Raw genomic sequence first — 22417 nt, 5'->3', positions numbered from 1 at the left:
TTTTTTCATTCCGTTACTTCTGGTTCTGACCGGGCAATGTATTAACTGCTTTCAACAACGGTTGAAATTATTCTCTGAACCGAATCAGAAAGGTCTACATTCTAAATATGCCAAGGACTGATTGAAGCGAGTTTGTTTCGGTTGAATTCACTGAGAATAGGGTTAACTTTACAATTCGGTCATTGACGCACCGCGGTCAAGAACCCGTGCGTCACTCGTAAGCGAGTTTGATAACATCATGAGCACATACGCTGACACGGATTTTGGGGATCATCTCGAAAACTAAGCACAATCCTTAGCAAGTTACCGATACATTACTCCTTCTATTAATTCTCCTATACACTGCCTGTATTCAAACTTTCCTTCTATTAATTCTCCTTTTATACTGTATTCATATTTTTCTTCTATTAATTCTCCTAAACACTGTATTCATACTTTCCTTCCATTAATTCTCCTATACACTGTCTGTATTCATACTTTCCTTCTATTAATTCTCCTATACACTGTATTCATACTTTCCCTCTTTTAATTCCCTTTTACACTGTATTCATATTTTCCTTCTATTAATTATCCTATACACTGCCTGTATTCATACTTTCCTTTTATTAATTCTCCTATACACTGTATTCATACTTTCCCTCTTTTAATTCTCCTTTTACACTGTATTCATACTTTCCTTCTATTAATTATCCTATACACTAGCTGTATTCATACTTTCCTTTCATTAATTCTCCTATACACTGTCTGTATTCATACTTTCCTTCTATCAATTCTCCTATACACTGTATTCATACTTTCCCTCTTTTAATTCTCCTTTTACACTGTATTCATACTTTCCTTCTATAAATTCTCCTATACACTGTATTCATACTTTCCCTCTTTTAATACTCCTTTTACACTGTATTAATACTTTCCTTCTATTAATTATCCTATACACGGTATTCATACTTTCCTTCTATTAATTCTCCTATACACTGTATTCATTCTTTCCTTCTATCAATTCTCATATACACCGTATTCATACTTTCCTTCTATTAATTATCCTATACACCGTATTCATACTTTCCTTCTATTACTTCTCTTTTACACCGTATTCATACTTTCCTTATATTTTGTTGTGTGTATTGTACGCAATAACGATTTTTCGTTTGATGTACGAAACACAGTGTCTAAAAAACACAATTTACACAAGATAATCTACAGAACATTATCAACGCTATTATAACAGGTTATCTGTTTATTTATTTTTTACTTTTCTAAAGCATTAAAATAATCGCCATTGTCTACACAGCAAATTCCACGTGTGAAATAATAAAAGCAAAAAAACAGAAAACCATGAACACGAGGTCCTTACACTGTGTCAAAGCCTTTAGCAATTCTGATTCCTCAGACACTAACTGAAAGAAATAAAATATATATATGAATATATTAAAAATATTAGTTTTAAAAATAGTTTTACACACAAGAAATTGGTTTAGTTTAAATTTTAAATTTCCATTTTGCAAATTATTAATGTATTTATTCGAGGTTTACAGCCGAGATTAAGGAGAACCTCCAATTTTTATGACGCCTTTGAAACTAGGCCAGTTTTGTTTGTTTCTGTTTAACGGCTGATCGACAACTGTTGTCATTTAGGGCCATGGTGATTTATTTATTTTATTTGTTAACAAAAGAATAGCTGAGATAAAATATGATAAAAAAGAATATTTTCAAAAAAGCATTCGCATGATATGTGTAAATATTTAGAATAAAAAGGAGTTAAAATAATAGGAGAGATAATGAATATATTATATGGAATATTTGATATATATATAACGTCCAAGAGGGTAAGGTGAGTGTAAAAGGCATCAGAGTCTATAAAATAGACCGATGGCCTTCATATAGTTAAATAATGCCTTCAAATCCACGGAACTGAAAGGAGTTTTCATATCCGGGACTCGAAAGTAATTATCACAAATGTGTTAAAACTCGAAACATTCTATTAAAAAATGTTCCACCGTAAATGGAGAGTCCCATGCGTGGCATGATGGTGGATCTTCTCGTGTTAAAAGGTACGAATGAGTAGTATATGTGTGCCCAGTACGGAGCCGAGAGAGGACAACTTCCTCTCTACGATCTTTCCGACAGGGAACATATGTTTAAAAACTTTTGAGTTTTGACGAATAGTCTATAAGTGGTAATAGTGACCTTAACTTTTTAGCATGAAACGCGAACTAGGCATTCTCTTATTTATTCAAACTTGATTACATCTTTATTCTCAAGATCATTATTTTCCTTAGTAGCAACATGTATGGCCAATTTGCTCAAGGTACTCTTATACTTATTATGGATAAATGATTTTGAATAAAAATATCCAGAAATGAAGTCGCCTTTACCCCCTCAAAGGATCTCGATAATAGGACAGGTCCAACGTTGTTGCAAAGTTGCCACTGTTTACAATTTGATGAAATTTAGTTAAAACTCATGACTATATGAACCATTCGGAATAAGAATCATCAGCTTGGTATGAATTATAAAGGTTGTGTTTGTTTTGAAACAAACAGGAATTCAAAAGTTGTTTTGCACCTGTCAAAGAGTGTAAATGACCGATGTCTCCACTCTGAACCCTGAAAACAACTCACTAAGTCACACTGTGCCGAACCAGTAAAGTTAATTGGCTTTCAAAATTCATAGAGACATTTCGCCCAATTGCACTCTAATACTGCAGGAAGTCAGGGTAACGGGGATCAAGTTTACAATTTCTTTTTGTGTTCAAAACAAACCTAGCCTTGATTAAAGAACCAGCAACCAATCTTCTAAAAAAGATAACTATCAATTTGAAATTGGCTGTCTAACAAACGTGTTTACCTGAGGTATTTAAATAATTTACCATTGTTTTAAGCTTGATACGATATAGTTTTGAGACGACCCCCAGTCCCCATCGTGTCCGTGAAGGTGCAGACATCCGCAATATTAGAAATGGCTAATCCCTTTCTATAGTTAATTAAACTATTGTAATTTGAACATAGTGTCATTTTCTTTAAAATGTCAATTAAAATCTTGAACCAGCAACTCTAGTACTAGCGGTATTCGCAGAGATAGAATATCTCTCGTTTAACAAATCATATCAAAAACCGACGACCAAACTAGATATACGAGGTTCTGGTACTGTCTTACCGAATCCTTACAACACACACAATAGCCGCAGCGTACACAGCAGCAGATGTAGCCGCTATGTAAACATTCATACAATGCCACTTTATGTATATAATCGGGGCTTGTACAGAGTTATTATCTTTTAAATCTTATTACATTTACGAATTCTTCTGAAAAGGAGTATGAAATTGTTACAATTAAAATAAAAGCAGGAGGTTTTAGGCTTCGAAATGATCACCAATAATCCAGAACTATGATTTATCGTCTAAAATGTGTGATAATGCGATAATTTATATAAATGGATTACTATTGTTAAGCTTAATATGTCTAAAACAATAAGTTTTGCCAGATGTATTGTGCTGGCATGCTCTAGTTCTTTTGTGTGGGAACCATCAGGGTCTTTGACCTAAGAGTCAGGAACCAGACGTTTAAGCACTGTTAGCTTCACGCTACATCATTATGGACATAACATCAAGGATTGCCTCATAAATTCTGAAGTTTAGGGGAAATTGATAAACGGATTCCATTCAAAATGCCAATGTTCAGAAAATCAAATCCAAGGAAAGTTTTGTAACAAATACGTTGGATAAAAGATATTTTTGATTGGTTGTACCACTAGGCTGGGAATGCGTTGACCTACTGGGCGCCGGATTTAGGTTTATATACAAGATACGTCTGTCTTAACTATTTCACTAGAACACTTGCGGTACCGACACACCACTCTCAACATGTGGATTGCCGTGTTTGTTGTTCTTGTGGCTGGTGTGAACTGTAAGTAATATTTTATAATTCAACTTCTTAATAAGACACAAACTATTTTTCATATTATCTGATTTGTATCGCATTTCGTATTCTTATTCAAGAATCCTGAAAAAGTGCCCATTACATGTTATTTTTATGAAACGTGCAGCATAGCGTCTTGGAGATTATGTGAATCATATTATTCATATTATATGACATGTCATTCATTGAGAAATGATTATTTTTGTAAATGGTTTGTGGTTCTATTACACGTATTTCTGTTGATGATGATGTTAACAAAACCTGGCATTTTAACAGAAATTTAATTCTATATTTAGTTATTTAACAACCCTATCGTTAAAACGTGAAATGATAGAAAAAAACCGGAAGAACGCAGATCTTATGTAAATATTTGAAACGTGACAAGAAGTGTTATTTATGAAAAGCCGTCACTGTCATGTAATGTTGCGCTATTGTAAAGCCTACCAGCTTCCCGCAAAGGCTTTCCTAAAAGCATTTTGAGCAGACTCCATTTTGGCTGCTGAAACTATGAAGCGTGCGTGTCAATTCATTTATAAGACAAATTTTGATAAGCTGATGCATTTAACATGATGTCGTTGGAAACATTACCGTTTTACGTTTTAAAAGTTACTGCATGAAATGCTGTTTTCTACAACAAAAACATTTATACTTTTGAAAAGAAATGAAAGCATTTAATACGAAAGTGTATCTCAGTTTTGACATTAGCGGCTTAAAAGATTTTAAACGTCTCAGAGTGTCTTAGATGTCAATGAGCGTCCCATTATAACCCAATTTGAAGTAAAACTGTAATTATTGTTTCCGTAATCTTCTAACAGCTATGCGTTCAGTTTACCGAAGTAATTTGATGGGTAAGTAACTTCAACTAGGGATACCGACCGTGATAATTCTCAGGCTAGGCGTACAAGTATTACCAAGTGTGGTAAAACAATCTGATGGTCATGAGTTCGTTTTATACTGATTTGCTCACCTAATGATTACTTCTATATGACCTAGTATTTACGAGTGGAAGTCTACATATGTAATAACATCGGTGGTGTATCCGTACCGACTGTGTGTGTATAATTGACCTCTAGAACCCTCATTGTGCCGGGCACAATCTCTTCCCATAGCAAAACGAAGCATTATACGATATTTTTAAACATTTAATATATGTTCGAGGGGATGTGTGTGTGTGTGTGTGTGTGTGTGGGGGGGGGGGGGGGGGGGAGCTTATCCACACTTTTAATCGTCCTTCGGTCTATATTTCTTTCAATTTCTTTATTTCTCTCAATGAAATAGCTGACATTGGTCCATGTTATTTGAAGTGCATCTTAACAATTATGTTGGGGAGCGCTTGAGAAATAAATGAAGGACTTATAATCAACGTTATTAACTGTGATGGTGTCGAATTCGTTTTAATGATTATTCTCAGAAATAACACCGACATATTAACAAAGAAAACATTGCATTTTAGGTAAGAAAGTCTTTATTGTTTTATTATGTATAAATTATAAGCTTGGTCATTGTCTCAATCAAATACTGTAGTTTTACGTGTGACATCACGGTTCCTTCCTAGCCTACCCTATCCTGTACTATGGTGTCCACTAGCGTCCATCTTAGACGTTTTCCTGTGATTCATTACATACACAGGATATTCTACTCCTGCTCTTATCAACATATTTCTGTCACCTTTTCTTTCCCTACTGCGAGAGTTGGTGTGTCAACACTAACCACTTCCGTCGTGTTGCTGTAGAGAAAATTTTAGTCAACATCTGCTAAGCCCATTTTTTTCCCTATGGTACATCAACTTCGTCTAGTAGGAAGAATGTGCGACTTGGGTGATTCGTTGGTGTGGGAACGCAAAGGGGTAAAATCTATTATTTCTTTGTTGATATAAAGTGCCACTTCTCAACGACCGCATTACTCTTCGTTGTCACAATGTCTACCATTGTCCACACACTTTAACCCATTTTTTTCCATTTTAATACGAAGTACATGAAGTAATGTGACAAATGTCCCTGCAGTCTTTCTTTCACTGCCCTATTCACATTCTCAGTTCCATTTTCTGTGTTTTTTGTTTCACCGCCACGAAGTGGAAGCTAGACTTACGTGTTGCTTTTCCGGTGACGGCTGCGTCAACATTTCGTTTTTGTGTTTAAGTTAGTTAACCAAACTTGCATCATACATGCGTCTAAGATAGTACATCTCAGCCCATGCATCAAATGTTGGATGCGGCCTACCGTTCATGATACATTGATCATGACTTTCTCAGCATCTCCATCAACATTAAGTCTTTGCGTTTAAGTTAGTTTTTCTGATATGTGCCTTGATGGTCAAAGCGGGGCATAGGCGAGATATATCAATCCGAACGGCTTGTTAAAGACATCCATAGCTTGTGAAAACATGTCTCAATAACAAATACACTATTCTGTACAATGATTTGTGGTACCTTAAACACTGCGGGTCATCTAGAGTATACATTTGTGAAGGAAATGAAGTATTTGTTTGCAGATAACGTTTCAGGATATGTACCTGGCAAGTGCAAGCTTATCTTACATTGTTGTAAGAAGTTATTGTCATGTCTGGACAAAAAGGCTCGAGGTTGCTGTGATACCTTGTCCGACGAGAAGTGCATTTACCCAAGTGTGCATGCAGTTTCTTTTACATAATTGGGAAGCAATGCTTTTGGTGCCTATACACCATTGCTTCATGGAAAGAAAACAGATCGGTTCTACATTTTATTGTACATACAAGCGTATTTTAGGCTTTTTATACCCACATGTGACAATTAATTCGTCACACTAAGTAGACTTGCAAAAACTTCATACTTTGTAGTTCTGTGCTATAATGGGCATTGACAACAGGGTGTTACTTTATCCAAAAGAACTCAAACAAAAATCCAAAACAATCAAAGCCATTCTGGGTTACTCTCTTCGTGTAGTTTTCACATGTTGCCTCCCCCTACAGATTAAAAATGTCATCTATCAAGGTTGCTTGATTGCCGTTGATCTATCAAGGTAGCTGGACTGACGTTGATCTATCAAGGTAGCAGGAATAACGTTGATCTATCAAGGTAGCAGGACTAACGTTGATCTATCAAGGTAGCAGGACTAACGTTGATCTATCAACATAGCTGGACTGACGTTGATCTATCAAGGTAGCAGGACTGACGTGGATCTATCAAGGTAGCTGGACTGACGTTGATCTATCAAGGTAGCTGGACAGACGTGGATCTATCAAGGTAGCTGGACTGACGTTGATCTAATAAGGTAGCTGGACTGTCGTTGATCTATTAAGGTAGCAGGACTGACGTTGATCTATTAAGGTAGCAGGACTGACGTTGATCTATTAAGGTAGCAGGACTGACGTTGATCTATCAAGGTAGAAGGACTGACGTTGATCTATCAAGGTAGCTGGATGACGTTGATCTATCAAGGTAGCTGGACTGACGTGGATCTATCAAGGTAGCTGGACTGACGTTGATCTATCAAGGTAGCTGGACGAACGTTGATCTATCAAGGTAGCTGGATGACCTTGATCTATCAAGGTAGCTGGACGAACGTTGATCTATCAAGGTAGCTGACGTAGATCTTTCAAGGTAGCTAGACTGACGTTGATCTATCAAGGTAGCAGGACTGACGTAGATCTTTCAAGGTAGCTGGACTGACGTTGATCTATCAAGGTGGCAGGACTGACGTTGATCTATCAAGTTAGCTGGACTGACGTGGATCTATCAAGGTAGCAGGACTGACGTGGATCTATCAAGGTAGCAGGACTGATGTGGATCTATCAAGGTAGCTGGACTTACGTTGATCTATCAAGGTAGCTGGACGAACGTTGCTCTACCAAGGTAGCTGGACTGACGTTGACCTATCAAGGTAGCTGGACTGACGTTGATCTATCAAGGTAGCTGGACGAACGTTGATCTATCAAGGTAGCTGGACTGACGTTGATCTATTAAGGTAGCAGGACTGACGTTGATCTATCAAGTTAGCTGGACTGACGTGGATCTATCAAGGTAACTGGACTGACGTGGACCTATCAAGGTAACTGGACTGACGTTGATCTATTAAGGTAGCAGGACTGCCGTGGATCTATCAAGGTAGCAGGACTGACGTGGATCTATCAGGGTAGCTGGACTGACGTGGACCTATCAAGGTAGCAGGACTGACGTTGATCTATCAAGGTAGCTGGATGACGTTGATCTATCAAGGTAGCTGGACTGACGTGGATCTATTTAGTTAGCAGGACTAACGTTGATCTATCAAGGTAGCTGGACTGACGTTGATCTATCAAGGTAGCAGGACTGACGTGGATCTATCAAGGTAGCTGGACTGACGTGGATCTATCAAGGTAGCAGGAATGAAGTTTATCTATCAAGGTAGCTGGACTGACGTTGATCTATCAAGGTAGCAGGACTGATGTTGACCTATCAAGGTAGCTGGACTAAAGTTGATCTTATAAGGTAGCTGGACTGACGTTGATCTATCAAGGTAGCAGGACTGACGTTGATCTATCAAGGTAGCTGGACTGACGTATATCTATCAAGGTAGCAGGACTGACGTTGATCTATCAAGTTAGCTGGACTGACGTGGATCTATCAAGGTAACTGGACTGACGTGGACCTATCAAGGTAACTGGACTGACGTTGATCTATTAAGGTAGCAGGACTGACGTGGATCTATCAAGGTAGCTGGACTGAAGTTGATCTATCAAGGTAGCTGGACTAAAGTTGATCTAATACGGTAGCTGGACTGACGTTGATCTATCCAGGTAGCTGGACTGACGTTGATCTAATAAGGTAGTTGGACTGACGTTGATCTATCAAGGTAGCAGGACTGAAGTTTATCTATCAAGGTAGCTGGACTGACGTTGATCTATCAAGGTGGCTGGACTGACGTTGATCTATCAAGGTAGGGACCTATCAAGGTAGCTGGACTGACGTTGATTTATCAATGTAGCAGGACTGACGTTGATCTATGAAGGTAGCAGGACTGACGGTGGTCTATCAAGGTAGCAGGACTGACGTTGGTCTATCAAGGTAGCAGGACTGAAGTTTAGCTATCAAGGTAGCTGGACTGACGTTTATCTATCAAGGTAGCTGGACTGAAGTTGATCTATCAAGGTAGCAGGACTGAAGTAGATCTATCAAGGTAGCTGGACTGACGTGGACCTATCAAGGGAGCTGGACTGACGTTGATCTATCAAGGTGGCTGGACTGACGTTGATCTATCAAGGTGGCAGGACTGACGTTGATCTATCAAGGTAGCTGGCCTGACGTGGATCTATCAAGGTAGCTGGACTGACGTTTAACTATCAAGGTAGCTGGACTGACGTGGATCTATCAAGGTAGCATGACTGACGTTGATCTATCAAGGTAGCTAGACTGACGTTGATCTATCAAGGTAGCAAGACTGACGTTGATCTATCAAGGTAGCTGAACTGACGTTGATCTATCAAGGTAGCAGGTCTGACGTTGATCAATCAAGCTAGCAGGACTGACGTGGATCTATCAAGATAGCTGGACTGACGTTGATCTATCAAGGCAGCAGGACTGACGTGGATCTATCAAGGTAGCATGACTGACGTTGATCTATCAAGGTAGCTGAACTGACGTTGATCTATCAAGGTAGCAGGTCTGACGTTGATCAATCAAGCTAGCAGGACTGACGTGGATCTATCAAGGTAGCAGGACTGAAGTAGATCTATCAAGGTAGCTGGACTGACGTTTAACTATCAAGGTAGCTGGACTGACGTGGATCAATCAAGGTAGCTGGACTGACGTTGATTTATCAATGTAGCCGGACTGACGTTGATCTATCAAGGTAGCTAGACTGACGTTGATCTATCAAGGTAGCTGGATGACGTTGATCTATCAAGGTAGCTGGACCGACGTTGATCTATCAAGGTAGCAGGACTGATGTTGATCTATCAAGGTAGCTGGACTGACATTGATCTATCAAGGTAGCTGGACTGACTTTGATCTATCAAGGTAGCAAGACTGACGTTGATCGATCAAGGTAGCTGGACTGACGTTGATTTATCAATGTAGCCGGACTGACGTTGATCTATCAAGGTAGCGGGACTGACGTTGATCTATCAAGGAAGCTGGACTGACGTTGATCTATCAAGGGTAGCTGGACTGACGTTGATCTATCAACGTAGCTGGACTGACGTTGATCTATCAACGTAGCTGGACTGACGTTGATCTATCAAAGAAGCAGGACTGACGTTGATCTATCAAGGGAGCTGGACTGACGTTGATCTATCAAGGGAGCAGGACTGACGTTGATCTATCAAGGCAGCTGGACTGACGTTGATCTATCAAAGTAGCGGGACTGATGTTGACCTATCAAGGTAGCTGGACTAAAGTTGATCTAATACGGTAGCTGGACTGACGTTGATCTATCAACGTAGCTGGACTGACGTTGATCTATCAACGTAGCTGGACTGACGTTGATCTATCAACGTAGCTGGACTGACGTTGATCTATCAACGTAGCTGGACTGACGTTGATCTATCAACGTAGCTGGACTGACGTTGATCTATCAAGTGACGTTGATCTATTAAGGTAGCAGGACTGACGTGGATCTATCAAGATAGCTGGACTGACGTTGATCTATCAAGGAAGCAGGACTGACGTTGATCTATCAAGGCAGCAGGACTGACGTGGATCTATCAAGGGAGCAGGACTGACGTGGATCTATCAAGGTAGCAGGACGGACGTTGATCTATCAAGGTAGCTGGACTGGCGTTGATCTATCAAGGTAGCAGGACTGGCGTTGATCTATCAAGTTAGCTGGACTGACGGTGATCTATCAAGGTAGCAGGACTGACGTCGATCTATCAAGGTAGCTGGACTGACGTGGACCTATCAAGGGAGCTGGACTGACGTTGATCTATCAAGGGAGCAGGACTGACATGGATCTTTCAAGGTAGATGGACTGACGTGGATGTTACCACTTTGGTAATACTTCTGAAGTCATTCTTTTTCACCATATCGCTTATCTATGGCTACTGATGGTAATGACGTGGATCTATCAAGGTAGCAGGACGGACGTTGATCTATCAAGGTAGCTGGACTGGCGTTGATCTATCAAGGTAGCAGGACTGGCGTCGATCTATCAAGTTAGCTGGACTGACGTGGATCAATCAAGGTAGCTGGACTGACGTTGCTCTATCAAGGTAGCAGGACTGACGTAGATCTATCAAGGAAGCTGGACTGACGTTGATCTATCAAGGGTAGCTGGACTGACGTTGATCTATCACGGTAGCAGGACTGACGTGGATCTATCAAGATAGCTGGACTGACGTTGATCTATCAAGTGACGTTGATCTATCAAGGTAGCAGGACTCTATCAAGGTAGCTGGACTGACGTTGACCTATCAAGGTAGCAGGACTGACGTTGACCTATCAAGGTAGCTGGACTGACGTTGAGTGATTAAGGTAGCAGGACTGACGTGGATCTATCAAGATAGCTGGACTGACGTTGATCTATCAAGTGACGTTGATCTATCAAGGTAGCAGGACTGGCGTGGATCTATCAAGTTAGCTGGACTGACGTCGATCTATCAAGGTAGCTGGACTGAAGTTTATCTATCAAGGTAGCTGGACTGAAGTTGATCTATCAAGGTAGCTGGACTGATGTTGATCTATCAAGGTAGCAGGACTGAAGTAGATCTATCAAGGTAGCTGGACTGACGTGGATCAATCAAGGTAGCTGGACTGACGTTGATCTGTCAAGGTAGCTGGACTGACGTTGATCTATAAAGGTAGCAGGACTGACGTTGATCTATCAAGGTAGCAGGACTGACATGGATCTTTCAAGGTAGATGGACTGACGTGGATGTTACCACTTTGTTAATACTTCTGAAGTCATTCTTTTTCACCATATCGCTTATCTATGGCTACTGATGGTAACGATTAAGTGAATCTTGAACATTGTATTACCTTTCCATGTACGTTTTATCTTACTGATGACATTTCTTTTATCATGTGGTGTTTGATTGGGCTGGATCTTTATGATCTGTAGTTTCTATTTGTAGCTGGACAGTTGACGGCAAAGTCCGAATCTCATCCTTCCGGAACGCCTGGTTTTAATTCCCCTAGTACTTGTGCATGAGCTTTCTTTAAAAGTGTTCCCTTGTTCACATTTTGCCTTATTTTATAGATTTTGAGTTCGAGTTATGGTTTTGTTGATAGTTCAGTTTTCTCTGGTTGTTATTGAAAAAAACTCTCCATTCTCCTTCAACGTTTTTCAGACCTCTATGTCATATAAATTTGGAATTCCCAAAACTTCACACTAGGGTACTTCCACGACTTAACTTAAACCTGTTAATCCTGTTGGCTGTTATGACATATCAACCTTCATCTGTATACCTTGATTATTTTTGCCGCCGAAATATATAAAATTTGTATGAATCTTGCAAGATGAGTCGTTTATTCAACTTAACACTGCAACTTGCTAACGTCTGATATTAGTGTTATACTTGCTCTCAATAAGCACTTGAAACAATATTGATATCTTCATATTTTCTTGTATTGGTACTCTCTTTTTAATCTTTTTCCGACTTTATGTTGGACGGTTTTTATTCTAAAACAATGTTGGAATATGAACAACATGGCCTTATTACTTACGTTGTCAACGCACCAGTTATGATCCGGAAGAGTAGCCATCTTCTTAGGATTGCATTAGTGTTTGAACATGTTAAGGTGGCTGATGTGATTGATATTAAGTTTGGTATCATATCTGAAGATTTTGAAGATTCTGCAGATTCTTATAATTACAATGATGATCTGATGAGTGGCGAAGACTGAGAGGTATATTTTCGGACTTCATCCGTATATCGGTCGATGGTTTTGTCTTGTCTGTTGTCTGGCAGCCAGTTTATTTTTACATATTATCCTGTTTATGGGCGGATTGGTCGAGTGGTGAATACTCCGGCTTTCCACGGAGGCGGCCAGGGTTCGATCACCGAAGTCGTTGTACTACACTTCAAAACAACTTAAAATGGGACAAACACATTAACAACATCACATCAAATGCAAATAAATCACTAGGCTTTCTGAAACGCAACTTAAAAACAAATTCACCACACATTAAAGAACATGCATACAAGGCCATTGTAAGACCAGAACTTGAATTCTGCTCTTCAGTCTGGGACCCTCATTATACAAATAACATAAATCAATTAGAAAAAGTACAACGCAGAGTAGCGCAATACGTCCTTAACAAATACCATAACACAAGCTCAGTTACAGATATGATACACAACTTGCAATGGCCAACACTACACTCACGCAGAACAAGAACACGCAGTATTCTTCTTTCCAAAATAACACACCAACATGTAGCGATACTGTCTAACAATCTCATCCCGGCAGACACTAGAACACGTCAAGGACACGACCTTAGTTACAGACATATCTACACATCCAAAGACACATACAGACACTCCTTCTTTCCATCTACACCATAATACAGTGGAACCTCCTACCCAAAACAATAATCCAATCAGAAACACTAGCAGAATTCAGGAAATGCACCACAACAAATAACATAATCGAACATATACAAAACCTACAACATAACTTACACTCACTGCGTTTAACCTGTATTAACCTATAGCAAATAATAAAAATATAATAAAAAAATCACTGTACATAACAACGCACTACAGCACAAGACTAGAATTCCTAAATCGTCAATATTGACGGAGGAAGGTTTATAGAGGAAGAGGAAGATGGAATATTCAGAGAAAGTGTTTTTTCTCCTGACCACACAACTCCAACAACCAAGTTGGAGTATAAAATGGTCTGGGGTGAATGTTGGGTTATCTGTGCTGTAGCATTCAAGTGAGGCTGCACTATAAATGATACCAATGTAAGCACGGTCCCACAACAAACAGAACACAATACATCTCCAGCACACACGCAATCATACACACAAGGTTATATATTAGCAAGGTAGCGTAGGACTATAGTAGTTAGCGCCTGATAGGACAGCTTCTGCGAATTCCTCAAAATTATATTGATTAATTTATATGCTAATTATATTGATTGTCTATACATATATATGTACTGCAAAGCGCTTTAGAGTGGCTAATTCTAGCTGGATAGGGCGCTATATCAGATGTTGTATATATATATTATATTATATGTGTCTGCATCTATAACACAGCGCTTTACAGAACATATACATGTATATACAATCAATACAATTAACATATACATCAATTATTAAAATGTTGATGAGGAGTGCGCATGCGCTGGGGGTCGGATGGTCTCTCGCCAATCACCTGAGTCTAACATAATTTCCTCGAGTTAGCAGCTGCTGTGAGACCCGAAATGTGTTTGGCATACTGGGAAATTTCGTTTGCAGCGATTTATTACTTTTTACATAATGCCATCTTGAACTATACATTCCGTGACAAAATTTCGTTGTTTTCCCACATCTGCACTGTTAGGGTGGGTAGCTAAGATGATCAACTTCCGGTAAAAAAACACCTGTTTACTTAGGGGGTCTTTGAAACTGCCCTACGCTGCACTTTTTGTTTTTACATCGCTCATATGTTTGTGCATCATTGTGCGCCCTGGGGTCGCACCTAGGATGAAGACGATAACAACTCATCCGTGTTAACATTGTCATGTGTTGTGCTCACCGGGCCAACGCATTGCTTACCGGCAAGTCGCCATCAAATCGAAACCGAATCTAATCTTGTTGTTTACATTAAGACAAAGTCGCATATGGGTATTTCACTCAGACCAATTACTATAGGTCACATGATCACTATCCTGACTCTAGAGACATGCTAGAGAGTGAAAGTTCCCCATATGTGTGATATTAACGAATCATTCATTAAGCATACGTCCAATGAGAGTGAATTATGTCCAAATGAAACTAACCCTGGCCCATCCAGCGGTAGCACCAAGTACCTATGTAGAACTTGTAGTAATATTGTTTGAGAGACTTGTGACCAGTGGTTTCATGTCAACTGTCAAGATATTGACAACATTCCTATGAAGCATTGAATGATAGTATGGTAAGTTGGCATTGCCTAATATGCAATCGGCCTAACTATAGCCACATCAATCATGATCTTTATGGTATTAGCACACCTCGAATCATGTTGAGAGCCTTGTTGATACCACTTCCAACAGCAGACTCAGTAGCACTAGTTCTGTGACTAGCAACATAACTCCTGTTCACTGTTCAACACTGATTCGTAAGCGTAATGCATACCATAACTATTCCAAATCAGTCAAACCACTGCGCGTCCTCAATTTGAAATTACAATCAATAAAAAACAAACACCACCTTATATCACCATCCTTCAGAGTTCTGAACCTGGTGTCATTCTGGGAACTGAGACATGGCTTAACCATAAGATCAGTGATAATGAAGTCTTTCCCACAGGTTACAAAATCTGTTGCAGTGACAGAAAGGACAATGAGGGAGGTGGAATATGTAAGGGACATAGTCACAGAGATCATGCCTCCAATTGATATGGGCAAAATTAGACACTGTAGGAAATGGATCTCCCTATCTATGTTCAAACTACAATTCTAAAACATCATCAAACGAATGTTCGCAAACTCCATCCACCGCGCAACAGAGATTACAAACTCATCACTGTTAACTGGAGGTGATTTCAATCTCCCTGGATGGGATTTGGAAAACCGAGCACTGAAACCCAATACCACACACCAGAACAATCACTATGATTTTGGCAATCTTTTGGATGACTGTGGCCTGACCCAATTCGTCAACTTACCAACTCGACAAAATAACACACTCTATCCTTTCAATAATAAATACCCTGCCTTGGTCAAACGTGTAGAAAATTTTGCCTGGTATTTTTGACCATGATGTTGTGTTTATGGAAATTCTAAATCCACCCAAAAGGATTACACAAAAACCTAGAAACATACCGCTGTATAATAAGGCGAATTGGGGCACAATTAGAAACGAATTAGTATCCCTATGCACATCCTGACTATTGAAGGAATGTGGCAAATCTTAAAAACACAGCTAAATTCCCTTATTGAATAACATGTTCCCCATAAAACTACTTAGACAAATTGTAAAAATCCCTGGGTTACTCACGAAATAAAAATGATGATAAAAAGATGGAAAAGATTGTACAAACATAATAAAGAAATTTAAAGAACTTAGACATCTGGTCAAAAAAATATTCGCAAGGCCTACTGGGATTACATTGAGCGTATTATCACCCCTAAATATGATAAAAGTGATTTTCCCCATGAAAAGATTCTGGACATTTATATAACATAGACGTACCACAGTGGAATAGCCTCCCTCAAACGAAATGGCCGACTTGAGACTGAAACTGCTAAGACAAACATCCTTGATACCCAGAGGAGACTGACCTTGTGACCTTGTGACCTTGTGCCACCAGTTTCCTTAGTTTCCTGAGGAGTAACCCGAAAATATCCTCGACCAAGATAATGGAAAAAGCCCTGGTCCGTCCTAGAATTCGAATATGCCAGTGTTGTTTGGGATCCACATTTAAAAAACAATTGACCAAATTAAGAAGCTCCAATGCCGAGTTACCCGTTTTGTTACTATCGCCACGGGAATATGTCTAGTGTGAGCGATTTGCTGGACCACTTGCAGTGGCGTAGCGTGGAAGACCGCCGTTATGATTCTCGTCTCACTATTATGTATAAAAAGTAAATAAACAAAAAGCTGTTTGCTCCACAGATCTGATCGGTTACGGGTTGTTTCGCCCTAAATCCCGTTCGCGCTAAGGGTCCCATTATATCACTTATCCAGACATTCTCATGAACTTTCCTTTCAAATACTCTCCTTCAAAACTTCCGTTAGAAAAGAAAACTTCTTTTCGCGAACAATACCTCTATGGAATTACCTTCCTCCTGGCTTGGCCATTAGTGCTACACTATCTTCCTTTAAATCTGCAACCAATTCTTGTACATTTAAGTAATCTTTACATCATTAAGCCATGCAATTCCTATCATAACTTGCATAATCTTCATTTTGTTGAAGTAACCGGTAGAACTAGAACATCGGCCTCGGTGAGTGAATAGCTAATACATATAAAAAAAAAATAATTAAATCGCTGTTCGCGAGAAGTTGACTTGATAATTTCATGCCAAGATTTTCTCTTCCAACAGGTCGCTCTGATATACCGGAGGAGGACATTCTGGATGATTTGTTTTACAGTTACAACAAACATGCTAGGCCGTCGCTCGGTCCTCTCCACACTGTCACAGTGTCTCACAGTCTCACACTCACGAGAATCGTCAGCATGGTACGTACTCCTCCGTAGCTGTCGCAGAGAGATCAGTAGGAATGTGACGTCGATTGTCAAGGATAGTTCATGGAAGAGTGGCAATGTCCATGCATGCATAATTACGAGCTTAGTTTGAACTATTTGTTCAGTTGATTGGACTGCAACAATTTTGGTTGATTGTCCTGGTCAATGACACAACGCCAATATCTTACTTTTCAAGTAACATATGTATGATTTAGTCCATACACCAAATCTCTACCATTATATCAGAAAGGATAGGACTAACATCCTGATAGCAAAGCTATCTCCCTCTAAAACAGAAGTAATGCCCAACCGAGTAATAATGTTTGATTCTTGTATTTTTTGAAATGTTCTTATTTTGCTGCCTTTTTTAATTGCATCGATAGCTTATTGAATGCCATTTAGTGTTTAATTGCGTTTATTTAACTGGAAATATTTTACATGCAGGAAAAGCACGTGTTGACAGCCGACACGTGGCAAATGATGAAATGGCAGGATAGTCGGCTGACTTGGGACCCAGACGATTATGCACAGGTGAAAAACATCAACATTCCGGACGAGCTCGTATGGACCCCCGACATAGTATTATATAACAAGTAAATGCTTTGATTATATTATTACTTGTATGATATATTTTGGCATAACAATTTTTCGATATCAAATCAAGTATCAATATTCAATACGTATAGTTTCAGCTTGTGTTCATTTTGAAAATGTCATATTTGTATTATATAATTGTACCTGTTTATTGTTGTCAGTGCCGCCGCAACATCTGGCAAGATGTACGCCAGCATCCGAGTCGTTGTCGACATGTCTGGCAACGCCGTATGGATACCTGGCACTCGTGTGACTGCCTACTGCGAAGAGGTCACAAGTTCAGACCGTGCTGACATATCGGCGGGGGATTTCAAATGCCCGCTCAAGTTCGGGTCCTGGACATATCACAAGAAGAGTTTGAATATGACAATTGCCGGGGATGGTTTGCTGATGAGCGACTACATCAAAAGTCCTCAGTATGAGATCATAGACTATGAGGTAAATCTTGAAAATTTGAATTACGCCTGTTGTCCTGACCCGTACACATCCGTTACATACACTTTATGGCTGAGACGAAAGTGTCAAAAGACCGTTGTCCTAGCAGGTGTATGTGATGACGAAGTTCCTGGGGGCAAAACAGATTCCAGCGATAGTAGTGAAGCCGACGATAGCACTGGTACTGATGATAATGGTGCCGATGATAAGACGGATACCAGTGACGATACTGATGATAATACCGACGGCACAGATAATAACAGTGACACTAACAACGATGACTCCCAAACAGATTCCAGTAATACAAATGAAGACGATGATAACACTGATGATAATTCGGATACCAGTGACGACGATACTGATGATAATACAGACGGCACAGATAATAACAGTGACACTAACAACGATGACTCCCAAACAGATTCCAGTAATACAAATGAAGACGATGATAACACTGATGATAATTCGGATACCATTGACGATGATACTGACGATAATACCGATGGCACCGATGATACCAATGAAGCGAACAGCGACGACGACTCTCAAAGTGAACAAGATAGCGACTCTGAGAGAACAAATGTGACGTCACAAGACCAAGACGTGAAGCCGGTCGTGCAAACATAGGTTTCCTGTCCCATTACCACATAAAGTTCCGCGCTTACAGGGGAAAATAATAGGCAACTCTTGTGAATATACTTAACACATTCAAGTTTCATGGATATTTTTTACCAACTGAGGATTGCCATGTCTATTTCTACCCATTTAAGTTTTGTTCTGAAGTGCATTGTAATGTATCATATGAATGTTCTTTATTTCATTTCCGGTTATCACTTAAATATATTGTTATATAAACATTCTAGTACAATCGCACTTACCTTTCTTATTATTAAATATTGCTATGCGTTCTAGTAAATCAGTAATCATTATTAATATTAATGAAATCATCTTTTAACAAATCTTCATTCCTCAGTTCACAACGCACTTTTAAACTCGAATTTCGCGGTCATTGTTCAAGAGGTTGAACAGCACATGACATAGCTCACGGAATGTTGTTTCGTGACTTTCCGCGTAAAAAATATAGTTCGTGAAAATAAACACAGAAATATCGATACAATTTCCATATTTTCATCAATGAAGATATTCAATTCACTTTTTATAATAGTCTTATGAGTCATAAGTTTTTTTGTTCTTGTTTTTGCTTATCTGCTTGCTAGTGCGGAGGAGAAAAGCGATCCGGTAGTTAGTTGAACCCATGGAGATATCACTACGCATGTTTTATGGTCTTATCATACGGAACTTGCTTTAGGAGTGCTTTATAGTGGCAATGCATAGCAAATGTTAATATAATGGAATAAGAAAAACACTGACAATGTCCTTGCGGGATCAGCCATACATTTATAGGATAATATGTTATGAATATTACGTATGCAAGTTAAAGTGTAATATATGTAATACAGTTTGTGTTATACATTTAGTATTGTTTGTTATACATGTTATACTGTATTTGTACTACATATAATACTTGATTATATACATGTAATACTTTATGTAGTAAATAAACACTGAATGTGTTATACATATACAATGCTTCTGTAGGTTATTACCTGTGCTACTATACTACTCTCCTCGTTTATATAAGGTATCGGAATGGATGTGAGATAAGGACATTTGTATCGATAAGAAATACAGATAATAATTATTGTCAAGTTGACTTGATTGCCAGTGGAGTGTTAAGCATGCAAACATCCGTTTTATATAGACGTGTTGAAGTAGTATGACGTGTATCTCCCCACTGTAATCATTGTTCATTCGCAACTGTAATTGATCAACTGATCACATAGAGAAAAGGTAACGAATATTGCATGTTATTGTAGTATACTATTGTAACGTGTGGGCGGTCACCCATCCAACCACCGACCACGCTCGAAGTTGTTGAACTAGTGAGCGGGTCCCAGGGTTAAACCGCATCACAGGGAAAGCCAGATTGCCAGTAAGGCAGTATTTTCCCCTCATATACCTTAGCTGTTACACTATTGTGATTGAATATGGCTTATGATAAATATCCCGGTGACAAACTTCTGTTATTACGTGTTGGCATGGTGGCTTGAGATGGATTCCATTTCCCACTTTCAATTTCAATTCTCATGTTTGTCAACCGATGTTAGTTTGAAGAGGGATAGTTTCTCCTGCATAATCCAAATGTATGTCTATTGTAATGTAACGATGAAAAGGCTGGTATTATATATTTACTCCTCGTCCCGGTGCCTTACTCTGCCACATGCAAACATATACCGTATGGAAACAAGTGTCGTTTAGAATTGTTTTAGAATTGTCGAGTAAGCTTTTTCTAATAAATTGAAAAAAATAAATGAAATATTGGAGTTATTTTTACTTGCTTCATTCTAACTTTTTTGAAAAGTAATGTTTATTTGCTAAATATCATATTATGTCCAGTACCTCCACATTAATTGACAAAGTATTATAATCTCTACTCCACGCCAATCATTTATTTTTTCCGATCAATTTTGTATCATCCTAATTTTCATTATTTATTTTGTTTTTACAAATTCATCTAGCTCTTACTTGGACTTGAAAAACATATCACCTCCCTGGTCGTTTTTTACGATACGAAAAACATGTATTTAAGATGAAGGTTTTGCAAGGCGAAAAGTTCATGGCATAAATTTGAAAAAAACTATCCGAGCATAACACACTAGGAAAAATATAATCGCTACTGGAAGACATATTCTAAGTATCTGGACCTTTTTTTATTGAAGCACTTTGTTCACGTGTAAACTATTTAGTCAGTGTGTCATATCAGGTAGACTTCCATCTACGTTAAAAACTACATGTTATGTCATCAAAGAACTGTTGACATAGGTCGCATAAAAAATCGAGAAGAGTCGTGTTAGTCCTGAAATTCGACGTTTTGTGAGCTGGATCTGCATCCAGCATGTCTACTGATGCCTGTCTTGCAGAACTGTTTATCATTAACTCAGTCATGACAAAAATCATTTACAGAGTCTAAGATTCTGTTGACTTTCAAGACCGTTAATTTTAGACCACTGTTGAAGAACCTTTGAACAGACAAGAGGTAATAAAGAACTATCGCCAAATAACAAATTTACCGATCTTACTAAAGACCATTGAGGATATTGTGTCTCATCGTCCATCTCATTATCTCCATGCCAACCTGCTTCAAACGGTCTATTGAACAAGACACAGTTTGCTGACCTTTCTTCGTGTCAATAATGACATGACTGCCGCCTTAGATAACATGTGGAGAGGGATGACATGTCTGCCGCCTTAGATAACATGTGTAGAGGGATGACATGACTGCCGCCTTAGATAACATGTGTAGAGGAATGACATGACTGCCGCCTTAGATAACATGTGGAGATGGATGACATGTCTGCCGCCTTAGATAACATGTGTAGAGGGATGACATGACGGCCGCCTTAGATAACATGTGGAGAGGGATGACATGACTGCCGCCTTAGATAACATAACATGTGTAGAGGGATGACATGTCTGCCGCCTTAGATAACATTAGTAAAGGGATGACATGACTGCCGCCTTCGATAACATGTGTAGAGGGATGACATGACTGCCGCCTTAGATAACATGTGTAGAGGGATGACATGACTGCCGCTTTAGATAACATGTGTAGAGGGATGACATGACTGCCGCCTTAGATAACATGTGTAGAGAGATGACATGTCTGCCGCTTTAGATAACATGTGTAGAGGGATGACATGACTGCCGCCTTAGATAACATGTACATGACTGCCGCCTTCGATAACATGTGTAGAGTGATGACATGTCTGCCACCTTAGATAACATGTACATGACTGCCGCCTAAGATAACGTGTGTAGAGGGATGTCATGACTGCCGCCTTCGATAACATGTGTAGATAGATGACATGTCTGCCACCTTAGATAACATGTACATGACTGCCGCCTGAGATGACATGTGTAGAGGGATGACATGACTGCCGCTTTAGATAACATGTGCAAAGGGATGACATGACTGCCGCCTTAGATAACGTGTGTAGAGGGATGACATGACTGTCGCCTTAGATAACGTGTGTAGAGGGATGTCATGACTGCCGCCTCAGATAGCATGCGTAGAGGGATGACATGACCGCCGCCTTAGATAACATGTGTAGCGGGATGACCTGACTGCCGC

General features: G+C 39.3%; 1 protein-coding gene across 2 annotated transcripts; it reads left to right on the top strand.

Moving 5' to 3' along the window:
• Positions 1-3827: 3827 nt before the first annotated feature.
• On the top strand, positions 3828-20596 carry LOC110453723 (fibrinogen-binding protein-like). 2 transcript variants are annotated; one of them, XM_021502811.1, is made up of 5 exons: positions 3828-3906; positions 17054-17190; positions 17641-17789; positions 17952-18448; positions 18500-20596. In XM_021502811.1, exons 1-5 carry the CDS (start codon positions 3864-3866, stop codon positions 18850-18852), a joined length of 1179 nt encoding a protein of 392 aa, XP_021358486.1. In that variant the 5' UTR covers positions 3828-3863; the 3' UTR covers positions 18853-20596. The 2 variants fall into 2 exon arrangements, with proteins under 2 accessions (XP_021358486.1, XP_021358485.1); XM_021502810.1 differs by having other exon boundaries at positions 17952-20596.
• The last annotated feature ends 1821 nt before the right edge of the window (positions 20597-22417 follow it).

Source organism: Mizuhopecten yessoensis, unplaced genomic scaffold, assembly GCF_002113885.1.
Source record: "Mizuhopecten yessoensis strain PY_sf001 unplaced genomic scaffold, ASM211388v2 scaffold7491, whole genome shotgun sequence".
In the NCBI taxonomy this organism is placed as follows: Eukaryota; Metazoa; Mollusca; class Bivalvia; order Pectinida; family Pectinidae; genus Mizuhopecten; species Mizuhopecten yessoensis.
This window is presented reverse-complemented; position numbering and strand designations above follow the sequence as displayed.